The 22,271-nt window shown below is 35.1% G+C and overlaps 1 protein-coding gene across 1 annotated transcript in view; it reads right to left on the reverse strand.

Moving 5' to 3' along the window:
- COL4A3 (collagen type IV alpha 3 chain) overlaps positions 1 to 22,271 on the reverse strand; it is a 145,876-nt gene that overhangs the window by 83,048 nt on the left and 40,557 nt on the right. The window contains exon 2 of the mRNA XM_031957944.1: positions 1,663 to 1,719. Within this exon, the coding sequence (XP_031813804.1) occupies positions 1,663 to 1,719 (57 nt within the window). The remainder of the gene's footprint in view (positions 1 to 1,662; positions 1,720 to 22,271) is intronic.

Raw genomic sequence — 22,271 nt, forward strand, 5'->3', positions numbered from 1 at the left:
TTTTTGGGGAAAAAATCTGAATTTTTAATTTTCAAAAGTACAAAATTCTAGGTTATCTGTGATCTGTCATCAAACGTGTCTTTCTAGCTTTAATTCCTACTATAAGTTACTTTTTTTGGTACAAGTTTAACTGGATCACTCATTCCATTCTTACTCCCAGTTTCCTACCTCCATCTCTTAGCTTACAGAAAAGTCAGAATGCTAAAATGATTTTAAAGAAATGAAATTTTATTACTCTTAGGTATAAATGGACTAGTACTAGTATAATGAAACAGGAATAATAGAGGTCTAAGTGACCTGTTGAAATGAGTATGTATATGTGTGTATATATTTATTTATACATTTAAAAATACACACACCTATATATATATAATATATATAAATGTATAATGTTGAGATAAGTATACATACATGTGCACATATATGCACATACATATGTGTGTGTATATATATGACCAGGTGTTACTATATTATTTGTTTGTGGGTGATTAGTGCTTCTGAAATACTTGGGGGGAAAATGTGTTCTCTTTAGTTATTTGAAAGAATCCTTCTTCAAGGCTTTACATAAAATTATTGTACCATTCATGAATATCCTCCACTAAAACCTGTCCTGGCTTTCCATGCAGCATTGAGTTTACTCTGGCTTCTGAAAGGACGAGCCAATATATTGCAAACTTTTACAAGCCCTGACATGAAAGGCTCTGCAACTCTGACTTTCATTAAGTCAATCAACTAACATTTATTAAGCACTTATTATATGCCAGGCATTGTCTTGCATAGAATGATCCACCAAATCCAATTTGGGGAACTTCAGCACTAAAAATACTCATAAAAACCTATGGCAGTGGTTTTCAAAGTATGGTCTAGAGAATCCTGGGGATCTCTTAAACCCTTTTAGAGAGCTACAAATTCAAAAATAGTTTTTATTTCCAATATGGTAAATGTCTATAAATATAATCCAGATAAAGAAAAACTCTTTGGAGAGCTCCTCAATAATTTTTAATAGGATAAAGATACTGAAAACAAAAGTTTGAGAACCAAGGGTGTCAGTCTCTTTTGGTACATCCGTATTTGGAAAAATGATAAATCTTAGGAACTAGTGATGCATCTCCAGAGAAAAGATTAGACAAATTTATGCTGGGACATAGTCTTGGAGCTGGAAGTCTCTTTTGAGATTATGTAGTTCACATCCTCGCAGAATTGGCTCTTTATTTGAATCTCACAGAAATGATTGTGGTTCTGATGCTCTTGTTTCCCACTAGATGGAGGCGGAGATCATGACATACACTGGCTCTTCTCCCGGTATTTATTCAGCTTCCATCTAATAAACCATTGTGGTTTCCACTTGAACTAAGTGGTTTTCAGTCATCCTCTGTGTTCTGCAAGATTGTAGCCAGTGCATAAATGTAGGGACATCCTCTGGAACTTCACTTTACTAATTATCTGCCTCTCTCTCACCACCCAAAGAGTTACAATTTAACTGTTGGTATTTAGGCCAGCCAGCCCAGGGCTTGAACAAGGCATTCTTTCAGGTTAATGTTTCTGTTTGGATACATTAAAATAGCAGCTGGGAAAACTAATGGACACCACTCTTTCTGGATCTTATGAATGGAACATGTTGAAGGCAGAGGAGCAAAATGTTATTCACCATCTTGTTCTTACCTTATCGCCTTTCCTGCTGTCACAGAAACATGGACCTTTGTCTGAACAGACACAGCCCTATGGGGAAAGAAAATTTTGTTGAAAAACAAGTATAAATTTCTATGTTATTTGATGAATCACAATGAGTGAGACAAAATGAATCCAGACCAATCATTGTTTTCTTTGACTCAAACTGCTTTGTTTGACCTTTAAAGCCCTCCGCAATCCACCTTTTCTGCCTTATTAAACATTCCTCCCCAGCTCGTAGTTCAAACTGGCTTGACTTTATCCCTCAGGACTGGAGGGCACTCCCTCCTTATTAAGCACTTCAAATCCTTCAATTTCCTTCAAAATTCAGCTCCTGATCATAGTGAGAACTGTTCTCCTTCCCCCTCCAAATTATGTTTTGTGAATATTTTGTGAAGGAAATAAAACTTCTTGGGAGCAGCAATAGTTTTATTTTTTGTTTTTGTATGCTTAATGACCAAAATTCAGACGTTTAATCGTGTCTGGCTCTTTGTGACCCTGCGGGTCAAAACATGCCAAAACTGGCCATGTAGTTCTCTTTCTTTTCTTTTTTTTAATTAAAGCTTTTTATTTTCAAAACATATGCATGGATAGTTTTCAACATTTACTCTTGCAAAACTGTATGTTCCCAAATTTCCTCTCCCTTTCCCTCACCCTTCCTCCCCTAGATCGTAAGTAATCCAATATATGTTAAACGTGTACAATTCTTCTCTACATATTTCCACAATCATTGTGCTGCACAAGAAAAATCAGATCAAACAGGAAAAAATGAGAAAGAAAAAAAATGCAAGCAAACACCAATAAAAGGAATGAAAATACTGTGTAGTCTTCTCTCTGGTTGCACATTGTTCTCTTCATCACTAGACCATTGGAACTGGCTTGAACACATTTTCTTAGCAAAGATATTGGAGTGGTATAAACAACAACAACAACAAAACCTTACTTATGGTCACACAGCTAGAAATGTCTGAGACCAGATTTGAATTCAGGATTTCCTGCTTCCAGGCACAGTGCTCTATCAATTAAGCTACCTAGCTACCTCATCTGATACATAGTAGGTACTTAATAAATGCTTGTTGGGTGATTTTTTTAGGTGGAAATTACCACAGGATGCCTTTTCTGATTCTCCCAGATACATGTCCATTCCTCTATTTTTAAAAATAAAATCTCATTTTTTCACCAATTACATATTAAAATGATTTTTAAGCTTTTTTTCCCCTGAGGCAATTGGGATTAAGTGACTTGCCCAGGGTCACACAGCTAGAGCGTGTTAAGTGTTCCAGGCCAGAGTTGAACTCAGGTCTTCCTGACTTCAGGGTTGATGCTCTATTCCACGGTGTCACCTAGCTATTCCTTTTTTTTTTTTTTACATTAAAAAAAAAGTATTGAGTTTTAAATTCTGTCCCTCCTTCCCTCCCCTTCGCTCCTTCATCCCTGAGATGGTAAACACTCTGATATAGATTATACGCATACAGTCATGTAAAACATTCCCACATTTTTTGTACAAGATGACATAAAGAAGGAAGGAAGGAGGGAAGGAAGGAAGGAAGGAGAGAGAGAAGGAAGGAAGGAAGGAAAAAAAGAAGGAAGAAAGGAAAAAAGGAAGGAAGGAGGGAAGGAGGGAAGGAGAGAAGGGAAGGGAGGAATGAAGGAAAGAAATGTATGCTTCAGTCTGTATTCAGCTAATATCAGTTCTTTCTCTGGAAGTAGATAGCATGTTTCATTATGAATCTTTTAGTATGGCTGAGAATAGCAAGGTCATTTACAATTGTTCATCATATAATATTGCTATTGTTATGTACAATGTTCTGCTGGTTCTGTTCACTTTGCTTTGTATCAATTCATGTAAGTCTTTCCAGGTTTTTCCTGAAATCATTCCATTTGTCATTTCTTATGGAACAATAATACTCCATGACACACTCATACACCACAGTTTGTTTAGCCATTCCTCTACTGATAGTTATCCCTTTGATTTCTAATTCTTAACCACCCCAAAAAGAGCTGCCATAAATATTTTTGTGCCAATAGGCGCTTCCCCCCCTTTTCAGATGTCTTTGGATATAGACTTAGTATTGGTAGTGCTGGATCAAAGGGTATGTACAGTTTTATAGCCTTTTGGAATTACTCTTCAGAACAGTTGAATAAGTTTACAACTCCATAAAAAAGGCATTAACATCCTAATTTTCTCACAACCCCTCTAACATTTATCATTTTTATTTTTTTTGGTCATATTAGCCACTCTGATATGTGAGGTGATACCTCCATTCCATTATTATCTTGTATTTATTATATTTATATTTACATATGTACTTATTGTTTTTCCTGACAGAATGTAAACTCTCCAAGGGCAAGGATTGTTTTTATTTTTAATCTTTATGTAACAGGTTCCTGTGGTACATAAAGAATTTGATTGTCATATCCTTCTTTATATCTTGGGTGCTTGGTACCATTCCAAACATGTAGTAAGTGTACAACAATTGTTTCTTGATTGATCAGTAGGACATTAAGCACTCCGTTCTGGATCACATGAATCAGTTTTAAAGGGAATAGGAATTCCTTCAAAGTGGGGTTGGGAGAGGAGAACGGGGAGCAGGATTCCTTTATTAGTCTAAGTGGTTCACAAAAGCAAAGCCAACAACCCTCCCTCTCCTCTCTCAGAGGAACTTCTCTGATGTCTCCCAGGAACTCTTATGAAAGGTCTTCCTGAAATATGTCCAAGGCTCATAAATGATGGTGCATGCTGTTTGTATTTCTCTAAACAGAACAAACATCTCTCTGATCTTAGATTTTGGGAAGATCAAATACATTTTTGTTTTGTCTTACTAGCCACTCAATGTACTTTCGGACATCTGCTGATCTTTATGATAGATTAACTCTGCAGCAGCAGAGGGAAACACTAACCAGTGATATACAAAAGGCAAATGGATATGTTTTCTGCTTGCATTCAGGGATTATAAATAATATATGTCTAAACAAATATAAATGTATGTACATATATATTTCAATATACATAAACTACTAAAACTACTTAATATCAAACTACCAATAATAGTTATAATTATAATGAATTTTGAATGGATAATAATAAACATAATAAAGTATTCAAACTTAAAACTACACTAAAACTTTTGGTACACCATATTTATTTATGTATAGGTGAACATATTTGTATATGCATGTATATACAATTTCTGCCTGTATTTGGGGATGTGAATAATATGTGAACAAATATATATGTTTATGCACATATATACACATTTATATATATACATAAACTATTAAAGCAAAAAGCTTTTGGAACAGTATGTATTTAAATATATGTTCATGCATGCAAATAGGTTTTACACACACACACATATATATATATATATATATATATACATGTGTTTATATATGTATGGGAATAATTATATGAAATCATGTCAAAGGCCAAATTCCATAAATACCTCTGGAAGGAAAGAACCGAGTAAAGAAGTATGATTTTTTTTTTTAAATTCTCTTATGAAGACTTTTATTGACTGTATGACCCCGGGCAGGTCATTTCACCCCAATTGCCTCAGCAAAAAAAAAAAAATACTTTTATTAATTGATTTTAAAAAATGCTTTTTGGTTCAAGGCCTTCAATGATCATTAGTGAAAGGAACTATATTTGATTTTTCATTCATCTCATAGTAGGAACGAAGACTGATTGCATAAAGCCTTAGAACATTGTAAAGTTTCCCAAATCCAAGATTACTCAAAATAATTTAGCCTAATTAGTCAAACAGGAAAAATCAAATTGATAATAGATGTTGATTGTTCAAATTATGAACAATCTTGGAGAGGGCATTGTAACTGTAGTTCTTAGAAAGATACTGTAGCAGACAATGAAGTGAGACCAGAAGGGTTTTATAAAAAGGAAGAGGGAGGGAGAAGATGGGCTTACCTCTGGGAAATTGTGTGCTTCTTAGTGATGCTGAGCTTATGCATGAAACAAAATTTCATTTAACATCAATATACTTTTGGACATCCTGTCTGATTACAAAGCATAAAATGCCACAGTTTCTAAAGCATTAAGTTCTAAGTCAAGACACCCTAATTTCAATTTATGATAGCCATGAATTGGTATCATCTGTCATGACTATGACAGGAGAAGCAGGAGTGTGTGTGTGTGTGTGTGTATGTGTGTGTGTGAAAGGAGGTGGACTATTCATATAGTGAGAGATAACCTAAGGCTGAGGATGGTCTGGAGCTAGGGATAGTTTCTCTATCCAAGGATGATATGATATCGTTCTCATTTTAATATAGCGCACCTCCCATTGTGTTATCCAAAGGTGCTTGCCACCTCCATGAACCCTACTCTTTGAAGGGTTATATAAACTGTGAGCTCACTGCTATGATAGCCTTAAAAAAGGGATGGTCAAATAATCATCCATTTATTAATAATATGCTTAATCAATTAATAATCAATAAAATGATTAAATTACCCAGAAACTATATCTCTTAAATCTTTTTAATCACCACAAGGATTTTTAGGAGAACATGGATAAAAGTTGTAGCATGCAAAGGCAGGAATGAATTATGACCTCTGACCTCTACCATAACAGGGATTAGCCACATTAATGAGAGAATTGAGCAATCTAAATAATGGAAAAGGTGAATATCAACTTTTGTTAGAAGCTGTAGTCCATTACATTTCTAGTTCAAGTTCTAAACTATTTTAAAACCAGGATGACTTGATTCCATAAAATACCCAGGAAGTATAATCACTTGTTAGCTAACGTAATTTGTATACTTTCTGCCTCTCCACCGATAAAATATTTTAGTTTCTTCACATTTCAATTCTATTAAAAGTCATTTATCAGGGGTAGAAGACTCTTTCTATTGGTTTTATGTATTATTTTTGTTCATCAGTAACATGTCAGGAAATAATTCAGGGCTGTGTTATTTTAGTGTTTTGGAAGTTCAGGCATTTCAATTCATAAGAGTTATTTTCCATTTTCCATTCAGCATAGGGCTGCATAAGGCATATACACCAGATTTAAGTTGTAAATATGCTGACAAGGTTCAGAAACTCTGATTCTGAAGTCCTTACTTTTTTCTTCAGCTCATAAGCTAGAATAAATTGGTTTTTTTTCCCCCCTCATCCTTTCTTCTTCCTTTGAGGATTTATTATTCAAGCTCTCCTTAGATTTTCACAGAACTCATGAAGCTATATGGCCCCAAACAGAACTGACCACATATTTTGGTGTACCATAATTCTAAGCAGAAGATCTATGAGAAAAAAATTTTCGCTGAAAATCAACCATTTATTCAATGCCCTATTTTATGTTACATTTGTGAACACAGGTACACATGCAAACATGTTTGTTATTTGTTAACAAAGGGAAAGGGTGTAGTCAGAGCAAGAGTTTTAGCCGAGGAAAGGATTTAATGACTCAAGAATTCCAGTTAATCACAACATGAATAAAATGAGAGACAAACTTCAGGGTGGTGGTGAGACTGATATCCTTCCCTTCCCTCTTCTATTACATCTCATTCTGGCAGGGAGATAGCTCTGAGTTCTTTGAGCAGAAAGTCCCATCTGATGTTCTCCAGAGCTGCCAGTCAGAGCTTCCCCAAGTGCAGGTCTGAACATCTCATTCCTCTGCTCCCTTATCTTCTTGTCTCCAGGATAAAGTAGAAACTCATTCATTTGGCTTTTAAAGTCTTTCTCAGCCTGGTTCCAAACTCTCTTTCCAAATTCTTCTTTGCACATTCCATTTTTTTTTATCAATCTGGTCTTATTGCTGTTTCCTTTACATGACATTCCTGATTCTGCCTTTGTACATCATGCCTGAACTGTGTCCCTTTTCACCTCTGCCTTACAGTGTCAGTATTTATCTTCCAAGGTTAACTCAAGTACTTCTTTCCAGATGAATCTTATCCTGATGCCTCCTGTGGCTAGTGTTCTCCCTATTTTCCCCTTCCCCTTTGTATTTTAACTGTTTGGTATGTATTTTGTATTTATCCCTCCATCTCCCCTCTCCCAATAGAGTATTAACTCCTGTTTATTTTTTGTTTTTATATCCCTGGTACAGTGCTTGGCACATAGCAGACATGTAAGAAATATTTCTGTCCTATAGCTGATTTTACTTATTGGTGCACACACACAAAAAGTATTCCTTGTACTGATTCCCTTCTCTTTCCCCTCTTTCAAGCCCAATTGAACATAAGGGAAAACTGGTACAGTCCAAAGCCAATTAACACTCTACTGAGCCATGCTGTTGATTTTAGTCTATTAACATTGACTTGGCTGGCCTCTCTGCTAGCCAATAGCTTAAAGCAACATGATCAGTGAAAAGAAAAGCTGACTAAGGAGAACACGGATGGTGCCAGCTAGACTCAAAAGGATGTCCCAGGCAGATCCCTAGGCTGTGTCTTCCTCCCCTATTCCTGTGTTAAGCAATTGATTATAAAACTTGCATATACTTATCCAAGAAGAGACTCATATTAGAATTCTCCACCTCTTATACACACACACACACACACAAAATCACATATTGGATCATTAATTTTTCCCAGGTTAATACTGGAATTGTCTCTTCTGACCCTGATTGTCTAATTCTGAGATCTTTGACAAGCCTAGGTTTTGCTAAAAGATTCTTTAGTGAGAAAGAACTCACCTTATTTCCTGTAATAACTTGCTTTTATTTTAAATATACCTCTAATTGTTAGAAAGGTTTTCCTGTTTTTGAGCCACAATCTATTTCTAGCTCCATTCTATCAATAGGTTCTAATTCTGCCTTAAAGATGTCAAACAGAAAGTCTATTTTCTCATCTATATGGCATCCCTTTCAAATGTTTGAAAACAACAATCATGTTCCCCATTGTCTTCTCTGGGAACTCCCCAGTTTTTTCAACCAATCTTCAAAGAGCATGACTGTTATGGGAGCAACCTTATAGTGGCTGCTGGGGATCTAATTCTGACCAGCAGAATAGATCCCTTCATGTGAAAGGATGATAACAATACAAGGAGACTGAGAGGCAGTTACATTTTCTGACCTTTCTCCTCTTCCCTCTTCTCTCCAATTTATTTCATTCCCAATCCACAAGCAACATCTGCATCAGCAAAGGCTGATTTACAACTCCTTCAAGTATGTTATGATTCATAACTGTGGCGGCTTTTGGAGAATCATCTTGTTCCTTCACACTTAAGTATGGTCCTTAACACGTGACCTCTTCCCCTGGACTTTCTCCAGCTGATCAAAGTCCTTCCTAAAATGTGACAGTGACATCCAAACTGAATTCTATATTCACAATATTCTAGATATGATCTGATCTGGCCAGCATCCCATGAGAGAAAAGTCATCTCCCTTCTTATAGACACTGTGCCTTTCTGAAGCTTATAGCCTTAGATTTGAGAATTGTCATTCTAAATCAGCAATCTGAGTTTGCAATCCATTTAAATCCCTAGATGCTTTACATATCAGCTACCCACCCACAATTCCTTTCTCTACCTAACTCCATATTATATTTATGAAGCTGATTTTCTGGACAAGGTAGAGAGATGTGAAATTGGATTGGAATAGGAAAATAGCTCAGTGAACCTATGAATACTGGTTAATAGAGCAATAGAAATCTGGAAGAAAATATCTAATGGTGAACCATCAGACTCTATTTCTAACCGTATTCTGCTTAATATTTTGTTATTGATTTTGGTGAAGGTATAGATATCATTCATTTAAATTTGAAAATGGCACGAGACTGAGAGGGCTGTATAAGATTGAAGAATCAGAATTTGAAAGATAATATGGCACAATAGGATGTTAGACCGAGGGAGAAAACCTCCCAAGAGAAAAGTCTGCCATTTACTACTTGTGTATTCCTTGCACAAATCAATTCTCTCTGGGTTTCAGTTTCCTCCTGTGAAATGAAGCAATTGAGCTATATGATCTTAAAGGTTCTATTAAGTTTTAAATCTATGACCTTAAGACTTTGTCAGGCTAGTACATCTAATAAGATGAAACTTATTAAGGATAAATGTAAAGTTTAATACTAGGGTAAAAAAAATTCATGGCCCAGAGAGCATGTGACATGCAAAGAGGGTTTTAATGAACTATAAATCCAGGATAAGTCAATAGTGTAACGTAATAGCCAAAAAAATCTAGTGTGATATTGGACAAAGCAAACATAGTGTTCAGAAAAAGGGACCTGACAATGCTGCTGCCATACACAGAGAAAGTTTCAGGTGGATATGGACCCATTTCTGAGGCTGTATGATCCTATTTCTGAAATATCTGGGGATGTCCTTGGATGCTTCCCCTTTTCAGAGAATTTGTGGGAGTCTTTGGTCTGCCCTCTGTCCATGCTTCACTGAATATTGAAAGTCAGTGGTCAGATTCATTGTTGAGTGGATAGAAAATAAATTTGAGAATTTGATTTATTGCCTTTTTATGGGCAAGTCATTTCACTGGCTGACTCTTTGTTTTCTCATAAAGTATGTTGGAATACAATCCTTGTCTGCCTCCAACTACTTCACGCGCCATTAGTTAAATTCAATAAACAGTTATTAAGAATCTTCTATGGAATAGGCTTTGTGCTACAAACTAAATAATTATTTAGGATTAATAATTATTCCAGAGAAACATTATATGTGATGACTACAGCAATGTAACAGAAGACAAAGACAACAAAGCAAGAGAAAGGGGATGTTGCAAAAATATAATGTTTAAGTTTGGCCCCAAAGAAGAGAGACAAAAAGGTATTTTATGTCTTTGCAAAACTGGTAGAGAGGGACTTTGAGTGTGTGATATTCCACACAGAATATCACATTCTGTATCAAACTTTTTCAATATATTCATTAAGACTCTCTCTCTCTCTCTCTCTCTCTCTCTCTCTCTCTCTCTCACTACTCTCTCCTTTCTCTCTTTTTCTTTGTTATTTTTTGGCTCTGTGGGACAAAGGAAGGATGCACTGAGCAATATAAATAGCATAAAAATAAAATACATCAAAATTACTCTATACAATTTCATTGAATCGCATGAAATATTAAAATCATTCACCAACTCCTATGTAGACTGCAATTCTGGATTAGAGTTTCTATGCAAACCATGAGTTATATGGAAGTTCCTATCTGCACCTTTCATCTTTTAGATCACTTGGGAGCAGCAGTCCCTAGATAAAGTTCATTTCTGAGATCCTCACACCAATTTCCTTTCAATAGTCTCCTTATTTTTGATATCCCCACAGGCCAAGACCTTCTTTCTCTCTTTCCCAGGAAGTACTTTATGCTCCAGACTTTTCTCAACCCCTTCCCTGCCTTAAATAATCTCACAATTACACAATTCAACAAATTACAATTTCTCTAGGATTTGCTCTCTGCTAAATGACAGTAATCAACCTGATAGACTTAAAGATTAGTAGGTTCATTGCTTGTTATAATTGAATTTTTAACTAGGGCCTTTCTGGGAACAAATTCTTGACTCAACAACCCCCTCCCCCCCAAAAGAACACTATTTAAAAAGAAAATTCACATATTTGCTAGGCAAGTGGGAGATTTTTTTTTTCTGAGTAGGATGGGGCTCTCATGATATATAGGTCAGTCAGGATTCACTACTTAGAAAAATTCTTTGATGGAAGCCCTTAGGTGAGAACCCTTGGGTCTAGAACAGAGATTCTTAACCATTTTTGTGTCATCGACCCCTTTGGCAGTCTGGTGAAAGCTATGTAATATTCATGTAATCAAGCTTAAAATGCATAAAATAAAATACATAGAATTACACAGAAACTATAATAAAATATAATTATTTATCTATATACTTAAATAACTGTTTCATTATACTTTTTCTTTGTAATCCTATGAACAAATAATTACATAAGTGTAAATGTGTGCACACATATATAAACATTAACATATATAATACAACATGTACATATAACTATACAATTCATGAATACGAAATACAATAATATACATACACATATATGCACAAACACATACAATATGCATGTGTGAGCATATATGTGCATAATACATGTACATACCTACCCACATATAACATACACGCACGCATGATGCACACAATAAACAAATGGTACCTGGTTGTACTAAACATATGAGCAACATACATGTGTGTCTGTCTACATGTGCATACATATACATAGATATGCTTACATGTATAATGTACTTATGTATATATACATATAAACATACATATTTATATGTGTATGTATACACATACCCACACCCACATATATATGCTATATATTTATAACAGGTTCACAAACTCTAGGCTAAGAATAGCCCCCAGTTGGATGGTCACAGCAGCGTCAGACCCCCCAGTGACTGCCCCTTGGGAGTCTGCTACTCCCCTTTTATTTCCTGGAGCCTCTCTTCATGACTATAGCAATAATACTGGTGGTTAAGGGAAAATGGCAAAAAGAGGAGGGGAGGGCATACCCTCCACCTGACTTTCTTCTTTTCATCCTAGCTTTGGTTCTGAAAGCACATTGCTTTCTTTGTTATCTTTTCCAATGTAGGAAGGTTATGATTAGAGATCTGAAGCAACAGAAGCACATTCTTAGTGTTCCAAGGTATAATTCTAAACATTTTTCCTTGGCAGAATTCCTTTTCTATACATAGTATTTGGGCTTTACAGTATAGTAATAATAATAACTAATATTTTAAAAGCACTTTATAGTTTATAAAGTACTTTATATATGTTCTCTTACTTGATTCTTAAAAAAAACCCTGGGAGATAACTATTATGTTTAATCTCCATTTTAATAAATGAGGGAAATGAGTCTGAGAGAGGATGACACAACTAATAAGAATCTGAGGCAGGGTTTGCAGTCAGGTCTTACTGACATACTCTCCATTACTCTATCAAACTACATATTATCAATATGGCATTATGTAAACTTTGGAAGTACAACCTATTTATTCATTGGGGACTGCCTATGTTATTGTTGAGAGCTAGATTTCTTTTGGGGGTTTTGGAACCATCTTGCAAACATTCAGGGCATCCTGGTTCATTATTATTGGTGCTTCTCTTTCTTCTGACTGACCAGCACACACACCTTCCTTATTTCTAGCTATGTGACTTTGGGCAAGTCAGTAAACCACTTTCAATCCCAATTTTCTCTTCCATAAAATAGATAATAATAGTACCTAATATGTATAGTTGTTATAAGGATAAAATGAGATATTTGTAAGGCATTTAGTATATCATAAAAGGCCATTTAAATATGAGTATTTGTTATTTTATTTAGAGAATGGAATTGTTAACTTTCTCTGAGTTGTTGTTTGTTTAGTTGATAACTTCATCCCAGTACATATAACTCCATTGTACATATCTTTTCCCTCACATAAATTATTTGAAAACAGAGAATGTGTTATTTATATCTTCAAACTCTTGGTGTAGCATATTACACTGTATTTGGTGGGTACTCTGTCAATGTCTATTCAGTTCAATTTAGCTGTTAAACACCATGTTTTTTGGATTATTATCTTATGAGAAGACATGGGCAAGGCTCTACTGGACCAGAAAGTTCAGAAAGGGTGATTTGGAGGGTTGGTTGTTGACCTTCATTTTTGAAGAGGCCCAAAATGACATCACAATGTTAGAATCAAGTTACAGTCCAACTGTGACCAGACCAAAACAAGCTCTGAATGCTCTGCCACAGATCAGACACAAATAGTCCATATGAACATTTGGGGTAGCTTCTTTAATTTTGTGTATTTCACATTTCTCTTGGGTTAATTCAATTCTGCTTTCCTCATAGAGCACAGAACCTTTTCTGATGAGGGCATGCCATGTTGGGTGGTCCTGTGCCAATGTTTCCCATGTCTAAAGTTCTTTTTTTTATTATAGTAACTTTTTATTGACAGAATCCATGCCAGGATAATTTTTATGTCTAAAGTTCTGAAGAGATACCTTGAGAATGCCTTTGTATTGCCTTTTCTGACCACCTTATGAGAACTTGACCTGTGTGAGTTCTCCATAAAATAACTTTTTTGGCAAGCACACATTTGGCATTTGTATAATGTGGCCAACCCAATGGAGTTGTGCTCTCCACAGCACAGTTTGAATGCTTGGCAGTTTAGTGGGAGAAAGGACCTCAGTGTCTGGTACCTTATCTTGCCAGGTGATCTTCAAAATCTTCCTAAAACAATTCAAATGGAAGTGATTCAGTTTCCTGTCATGGCATTGGTATATCGTTCAGGTTTCACAGGCATACCACAATGAGGTCAGCATCATGTATCCATTGGTCTATATATTATAATTAAATACTTGGAGAAGCCATTATAATTCTCATGGATTTTTCTTCTCTACTTAAATAAATAAGCAAACTTTAATTAAGATAAAACCAGATTAAAGCATACTAGCTACATAAAGGGAGTTCAAAAAAGTAAACCATTATATTAATAGAACAATGAGAGGACATAAAAAAGAAGACAAAAGTATGAATGTGTCAGTAACACCCCCTGCCATTATGACATTGAAAACCAACCCATTTATACACATATAAATAAAAGAGTGGTCTTTGGAAATGAGAGATCACAGAAAGTAACAGAGGGAACCTGAGCTGCCTCTATATGAAATGAAGCATCTGGTTATTTCAAACATTTAAATGATTAACTGCACTCTTAGCTTCCAGATGTTTGGTGTCATGTAAATGTGATTTCAGAAAAAGAATATGAAGGAAACAATTAAGAGATGTTTAAGCAGGAGAAAAATCTCATCTAGAATAAGTGAAGAGAGATAACAATAGGAGAGGATTTGGATAGAATAACAAGAAAAAAGGAGTATATAGTGTAAAAACAGGTAAAGGAGGGTCAGGATAGAAAGAATGGGAAAGAAGAAGTAGAAAAAAAGAATAATAGATAGGAAGATGTAGAAATGGGGCAAAATCTCTTTATTGCAAAAGCACAAGGACAAAAACAAAAGGAATTTCTCATGACTGAAATACAAACTAGTGATGAGGAAGTCTGAAGAATATAATAGAAACATATTTAAAATGCAAAATCTAAACTCATTTCATTAGTAAGTATTAAGGTTTTTTATCTCTTGTCTTAGGGGTGTGCTGCTCAAATGTTTAACAACTGGGTCTTTATATTTTAAAGTTTAATTTAAATGATTAATTCTTGCTCTCTCTTTTTTTTTAAGTCTAGATAATCAATAAAATAATAAATCTAGTCCTGTTTTGAGTGTTTGCTGATTTCTATGTTATAAAAGCTCACTCTGAACATTTAATAATTGGCTCTATTGAGTATGATGGAGTTGACTCTAACATACCCCTAGTGACCCATTAGAATATAAATTCTTTGAGGGCAAAGCCTGTCTTTCTATTTTCCTTGTATTTGTATCCCCAATACTTAACAAAGTGTCCAGCACATAAAAAGTTCTTTATATATGCTAGCTGGCATTTACGTATCCCTTTAAAGTTTATAGAACACTTTACATGTTATTTCATTTGATTCTCATAACAATCCTTCAGATTAGCTGCTATTGTTGTCCATCTTTTACAGATGAAGAAACTGAGGCTAACCATGCTTAAGTTAATTTGTCTAAGGTTATATGACCAGTGAGCAGATTTGAACTCAAGATTTCCTGAGCCCAGAGCAGCTAGGTGGCACAGTGGATAGAGTGCTAGGCTTGGAGTCAGGAAGACTTATCTTACTGAGTTCAAATCTATTGTCAGATACTTAATAGTTGTGTGATCTTGGGCAAGTCATCCTGTTTGCCTCAGTTTCCTCCTTTGTAAAATGAATTGGAGAAAGAAATGGCAAAATACTCCAACATCTCGACCAAAATCCCCCCAAATAGGGTCATGAAGAGTTGGACATGATTGAAACATGACTGAATAGTAACAAATTCCTGACTCCAAATTCATTATAATGCCACCTATCTACCCAAAGGAATCATAAATTATAAATTTTTTTTGAAACTGATACATTTTTATTATTATTTCCCTCTTTTGCTTGAATTCTTTCAATATTTCAAATGGAACATTCCCTAGTAGTTTTCTCTGCCATTAAAACCCAGATCTAATTCCTCTCCCCAAATCATTTATGGGGATAAATATTTCTTTCATATATAGATAAGAGGATAATTTCTATTCCTTATTTGACCATAATATACAAGGTCATTCAAATATTATACCCTTAAATGATCATATTTACAACTAAGGATATCAGAAAATGTTGGATACATGTTACAATTGTGCAAAAGCATTGCATTCATTTCAGATCTGGGAAAGATGATAAATACTTTGTCCAAGTTCCTTGTAGTACAAAATGAGGAAATTGAGACACAAGTTAAGGAATCTGACCAAAGTCACAGTTACCAAGGGGACATAGCTGGGACAAGAAATCAGGTGGAATGATTTTTAGTTCTTTGCTTTTTTTAGGATCCGATGCATCCCTACTTAGCAATGAATGGAACTTCCAAGCCTGGAAGATTTGTTGCTGATCATATCATTGGCATGTAAAAAGCAGGAATTTAGAAGAGAGAATTGGAGGTGAAAGAGGATATCCACACAGTGGCTCCTTTATGTATTAGCCTTTACTTTTTAGTGTTTACTCATTCATTTTGCATCATGAAAAAGAGAGTCCTGGGGGCAGAAGAACTACAAGGTGCCTCCGATTCACCCAAACTTGTGTAGTTTGTTGCCATAAATATCAACAATCGAATTTTAAAGGGGACTTTCTAACCCTGAGTCAGATAGAGGCACTAGACAAAAACCTTGACTTTGATATGTTGGTAAAGAGTTTAGACCTTGGTCTAAGGCTCTGGAAGTTAACATATTCTGTTCTTATTGATAGAAAGCCACATATTGTTAGGATTTCATGCACGAGGATCTTTCTCATAAAGAATTGAAATTTAGGGGGACTCCCAATCAAATACTAAATTGGAAATTCTAAAATTAAAAGGAGAAATTAAAAATATTGAAAGTAAAAAAACTATTGAACTAATTAATAAAACTAAGAGTTGGTTCTATGAAAAAGCCAAATAAAATAGATAAGCCTTTGGTAAATCTGATTAGAAAAAGGAGGGAGGAAAATGAAATTAGTAGTCTTAAAAATGAAAAGGGAGAACTTTCCACCAATGAAGAGGAAATTAGAGAAATAATGAGTTATTTTGCTCAACTTTATGCCAATAAATTTGATAACCTAAGTGAAATGGATGACTACCTCCAAAAATATAGACTTCCCAGACTAACAGAGGAGGAAGTAAATTGCTTGAATAGTCCCATTTCAGAAAAAGAAATAGAACAGGCAATTAAACAACTCCCTAAGAAAAAATCCCCAGGACCAGATGGATTTACATGTGAATTTTAGCAAACATTTAAAGAATAATTGGCCCCAATGCTATATAAATTATTTGATAAACTAGGGAATGAAGGAGTCCTACCAAATTCCTTCTATGACACAGACATGGTACTGATACCTAAACCAGGTAGGCTGAAAACAGAGAAAGAAAATTATAGACCAATCTCCCTAATGAATATTGATGCTAAAATCTTAAATAAGATATTAGCAAAAAGACTACAGAAAATCATCTCCAAGATAATACACTATGATCAAGTAGGATTTATACCAGGAATGCAGGGCTGGTTCAATATTAGGAAAACTATCAATATAATTGGCCATGTTAATAACCAAATTAACAAAAACCATATGATCATCTCAATAGATGCAGAAAAAGCATTTGATAAAATCCAACATCCATTCCTATTAAAAACACTTGAGAGTATAGGAATAAATGGACTTTTCCTTAAAATGATCAGCAGCATCTATTTAAAACCATCAGTAAGCATCATATGTAATGGAGACAAACTGCAACCATTCCCAATAAGATTTGGAGTGAAACAACGTTGCCCACTATCACTGTTACTATTTAATATTGTATTAGAAACGCTAGCTATAGCAATAAGAGCTGAGAAAGAGATTTAAGGAATAAGAATAGGCAATGAGGAAACCAAATTATCACTCTTTGCCGATGACATGATGGTATACTTAGAGAACCCCAGAGATTCTGCTAAAAAGTTATTAGAAATAATCCACAACTTTAGCAAAGTTGCTGGTTATAAAATAAACCCACATAAGTCATCAGCATTCTTATATATCACTAACAAAATCCAACAGTCAGAGCTACAAAGAGAAATTCCATTTAAAGTAACTCCTGATAATATAAAATATTTAGGAATCTATCTGCCAAGGGAAAATCAGAAACTTTATGAGCAAAATTACAGACCACTTTTCACACAAATTAAGTCTGATCTAACCAATTGGAAAAATATTAAATGCTCTTGGATAGGGCGAGCAAATATAATAAAGATGACAATATTACCTAAACTAATCTATTTATTTAGCGCTATACCAATCAGAGTCCCAAAAAACTATTTTAATGACCTAGAAAAAATAACACCAAAGTTCATATGGAAAAACAAAAGGTCAAGAATTTCAAGGGAATTAATGAAAAAAAAATCAAATGATGGTGGCTTAGCTGTACCAGATCTAAAATTATATTATAGAGCAGCAGTTACCAAAACTATTTGGTATTGGCTAAGGAATAGATTAGTTGATCAGTGGAATAGATTAGGTTCAAGGGATAAAACAGTCAACAAATATAGCAACCTAGTCTTTGACAAACCCAAAGATCCCAGCTTTTGGGATAAGAACTTACTGTTTGATAAAAATTGCTGGGAAAATTGGAAACTAATATGGCAGAAACTAGGCATTGATCCATACTTAACGCCGTACACCAAGATAAGGTCAAAATGGGTTCATGACCTAGGCATAAAGAATGAAATTATTAATAAATTAGAGGAACATAGGATAGTTTACCTCTCAGACCTGTGGAAGGGGAAGGTCTTTATGACCAAAGCAGAACTAGAGATCATTACTGATCACAAAATAGAAAATTTCGATTATACCAAACTGAAAAGTTTTTGTACAAACAAAACTAATGCAGACAAGATTAGAAGGGAAGCAATAAACTGGGAAAATATTTTTACAGTCAAAGGTTCTGATAAAGGCCTCATTTCCAAAATATATAGAGAATTAACTCTAATTTATAAAAAATCAAGCCATTCTCCAATTGAAAAATGGTCAAAGGATATGAACAGACAATTCTCAGATGAAGAAATTGAAACTATTTCTAGTCATATGAAAAGATGCTCCAAGTCATTATTAATCAGAGAAATGCAAATTAAGACAACTCTAAGATACCACTACACACCTGTCAGATTGGCTAAGATGACAGGAAAAAATAATGATGATTGTTGGAGGGGATGTGGGAAAACTGGGACATTGATTCATTGTTGGTGGAGTTGTGAACGAATCCAACCATTTTGGAGAGTAGTTTGGAACTATGCTCAAAAAGTTATCAAACTGTGCATACCCTTTGATCCAGCAGTGTTACTACTGGGATTATATCCCAAAGAGATTATAAAGAAGGGAAAGGGACCTGTATGTGCACGAATGTTTGTGGCAGCCCTTTTTGTAGTGGCTAAAAGCTGGAAACTGAATGGATGTCCATCAGTTGGAGAATGGCTGAATAAATTGTGGTATATGAATATTATGGAATATTACTGTTCTGTAAGAAATGACCAACAGGATAATTTCAGAAAGGCCTGGAGAGACTTACACGAACTGATGCTGAGTGAAATGAGCAGGACCAGGAGATCATTATATACTTCAACAACAATACTATATGATGACCAGTTCTGATGGACCAGGCCCTCCTCAGCACCGAGATCAACCAAATCATTTCTAATGGAGCAAGTAATGAACTGAACTAGCTATGCCCAGAAAAAGAACTCTGGGAGATGACTAAAAACCATTACATTGAATTCCCAATCCCTATATTTATGCACACCTGCATTTTTGATTTCCTTCACAAGCTAATTGTACAATATTTCAGAGTCTGATTCTTTTTGTACAGCAAAATAACGTTTTGGTCATGTATACTTATTGTGTATCTAATTTATATTTTAATATATTTAACATCTACTGGTCATCCTGCCATCTAGGGGAGGGGTGGGGGGGTAAGAGGTGAAAAATTGGAACAAGAGGTTTGGCAATTGTTAATGCTGTAAAGTTAGCCATGCATATATCCTGTAAATAAAAGGCTATTAAATAAAAAAAAAAGAAAAAAAAAAGAAATTTAGGGGGACTGCTAGTTGGTGCAATGGATAGAGCACCAGCCCTGAAATCAGGAGAACCTGAGTTCAAATCTGCCCTCAGACACGGAACACTTTCTATGTGACCCTGAGCAAGTCACTTAACCCCAATTACCTCAGAAAAAAAAGAATTGAAATTTAGCTTCTAGAATATAAATCAAAAAAGAAAATGCCAGATGGAGTTCCTCCTCATCTGGAGAAAGGGTAGCATCTTAATTGAAAACTCTGGATGAAGCCCAGTAGATGGCAGCAAAGAGAACAACCTAATACTTGAGTTACCCATCTCTAAGTGAACTGCCACTCAGATGCACCGGCCAAAGGTACTCCTCAGGTGTGTCTCCTCATGTGATCTCCATGTCTACCTATTCTTCCTATTTAGGTAATCTCATTTGTGGGAGACTGCTCCAGGATCTGGCAATTTATATTGCCTTATTTTTTTATTTTTCCATTTCACAAAGGCTTTTATTTTGAACTAATGGAGTTCTCTGGTTGAGTGGTTAAAAACAAACATGTTCGTGAGAGACTGTACCTCAGGTTTTTTTTGGGAGAATGTTCTAATGCCATCTTTTTTACTTAATTTTTTTTTTTTTATTAAATGACTTTTCCTTTGAACTAATTGTGTTCTCTGGTTGAATGGTAAAAGTAAACACATTGTTAGAGGTTCATGAACTATGGTTTTGGTGGATGAAGACCTACACTTTGAACCTGGATAGCTCTTCTGAGAAGCCTGCAGGTAAAAGTGAATGCCCCAGGTACTACTTACACTTTCAGAAAAGTGTGCATGGGTAAACAAGCAATGCAAGTATTGTCAGGCACCAGATTTTGCTCCAGTGTTTCTAAATTTCCTTGTTTTACCCCCAAAGAAAATAATTAGATGATGTCAAGTCTCGAGACTGTCAGCCAACAATAGTTGCTTACCACAAATTGCTTCAAAAGAGTTAATTTACTTCATTATGGAATTGAGTTATTGTATTTCGCTGAAACCATAAATCACATTCACCAGTCTGTACAAAACAATGGCTGAACAATGTGTTAATAATTTTAATCTTTTGTAGTTTCCACGAAAAATAAATCATCACCTTCCTATTTCATGAGGTGAAACAATTCTTCCTGTAAATATTGTTTTTTTTTTTTTCTGAGTTAAATCCATTTAAATGTAGAGGGGATTAGATAGTACAGTAGTTAGAACACTGGGCCTAAAGTCAGAAAGACCAAAGGTCAAATCTGGTCTCAGATATTTACTAATTGTGTGACCCCAGGCAAGTCACTTAACCTTATTTGCCTCAGTTTCCTCATCTGTAAAATGGGGATAATAATACCACTCATCTGCCAGGGTTGTTGTGGAAATCACATGAGATAATATTCGTAAAGTGCTTAGCACAGTGTGTGGTACATAGTAAATGTGTAATAATGCTTTTTTCCTTCCTTCTCTCCCTCCTTTCTCCTTCTTCTTTCCTTCTGTCCCTCCTTTTCTCCTTCCTTCCTTCCTTCCTTCCTTCCTTCCTTCCTTTCTTCCTTCCTTCCTTCCTTCCTGACTGCCTTCTTGCCTTCCTTCCTTCCTGATTCATGGATCTATCTATTGAAATAATTTATAAATACATTTTAAAATATAACTTATGTGTAAAATACTGAGCCTGATGCTAAGGGACACCCAAAATTTAAACAGCACAGAATCCCTGCCCCTGTAGCTGATAGTCTACTGTGGAATATGACACACATGCAAATAACTACAATACAAATACAGGTAATGGCCTAATCTAAGTATAAACAAATTGTGTCATGTGAGGTCTAAATCCAACTTCTAATCTAGCAAGGGAGATAGAATACATAAACAAACATGCAATACTATACCAAAATAATACCAAAACTCAGTAATACAAGAATTCAGAGCACAATAAAATAAGTCTAAAACATAGGCAGAAAGTGATATTCAAGATCAGGGAATGAAAATTATGTCCTAGTGGAAGAAAGAGGAGAATCAGCAAATGTTTTCTGGAGGGAGTGTAATATTTGAAAAATGAGTAGGATTTCCAAAACACAGAAAAAAGCAAGGTATATTCCAGGCATAGGAAACAATATAGATTAAAGCACAAAAGCAGGAAGGTGTTGGGTGCCTACAAGTGGCAGTTTGGCTAGAGTTTAAGTACAAATAGGTAGGGATTTTCCAGTCTGTGAAGGACCTTGCATAACAGGTTGTAAACTGGGATAATTAAAAAGGAGTAAGTCTTTACTGAAAAAAAAAAACATCGTATAAGATGAAGAAACAATATTATTACTCATGGGATGGAGATAGAGGGAGATTAGTTGGTTTATGTGTAAATTTGAGAGAGAGCCTCAATAACATTAGAGAGTACTTAAAATGCATATATTTTCCTGATAGGATTGCCCTATATCTCTACAAAAGAAAGGCTAGATTTTTAAAAAATTTTTTTAAATCTTTCACTCATTTTGAG

Source organism: Sarcophilus harrisii, chromosome 3, assembly GCF_902635505.1.
Source record: "Sarcophilus harrisii chromosome 3, mSarHar1.11, whole genome shotgun sequence".
Taxonomy (NCBI): Eukaryota; Metazoa; Chordata; class Mammalia; order Dasyuromorphia; family Dasyuridae; genus Sarcophilus; species Sarcophilus harrisii.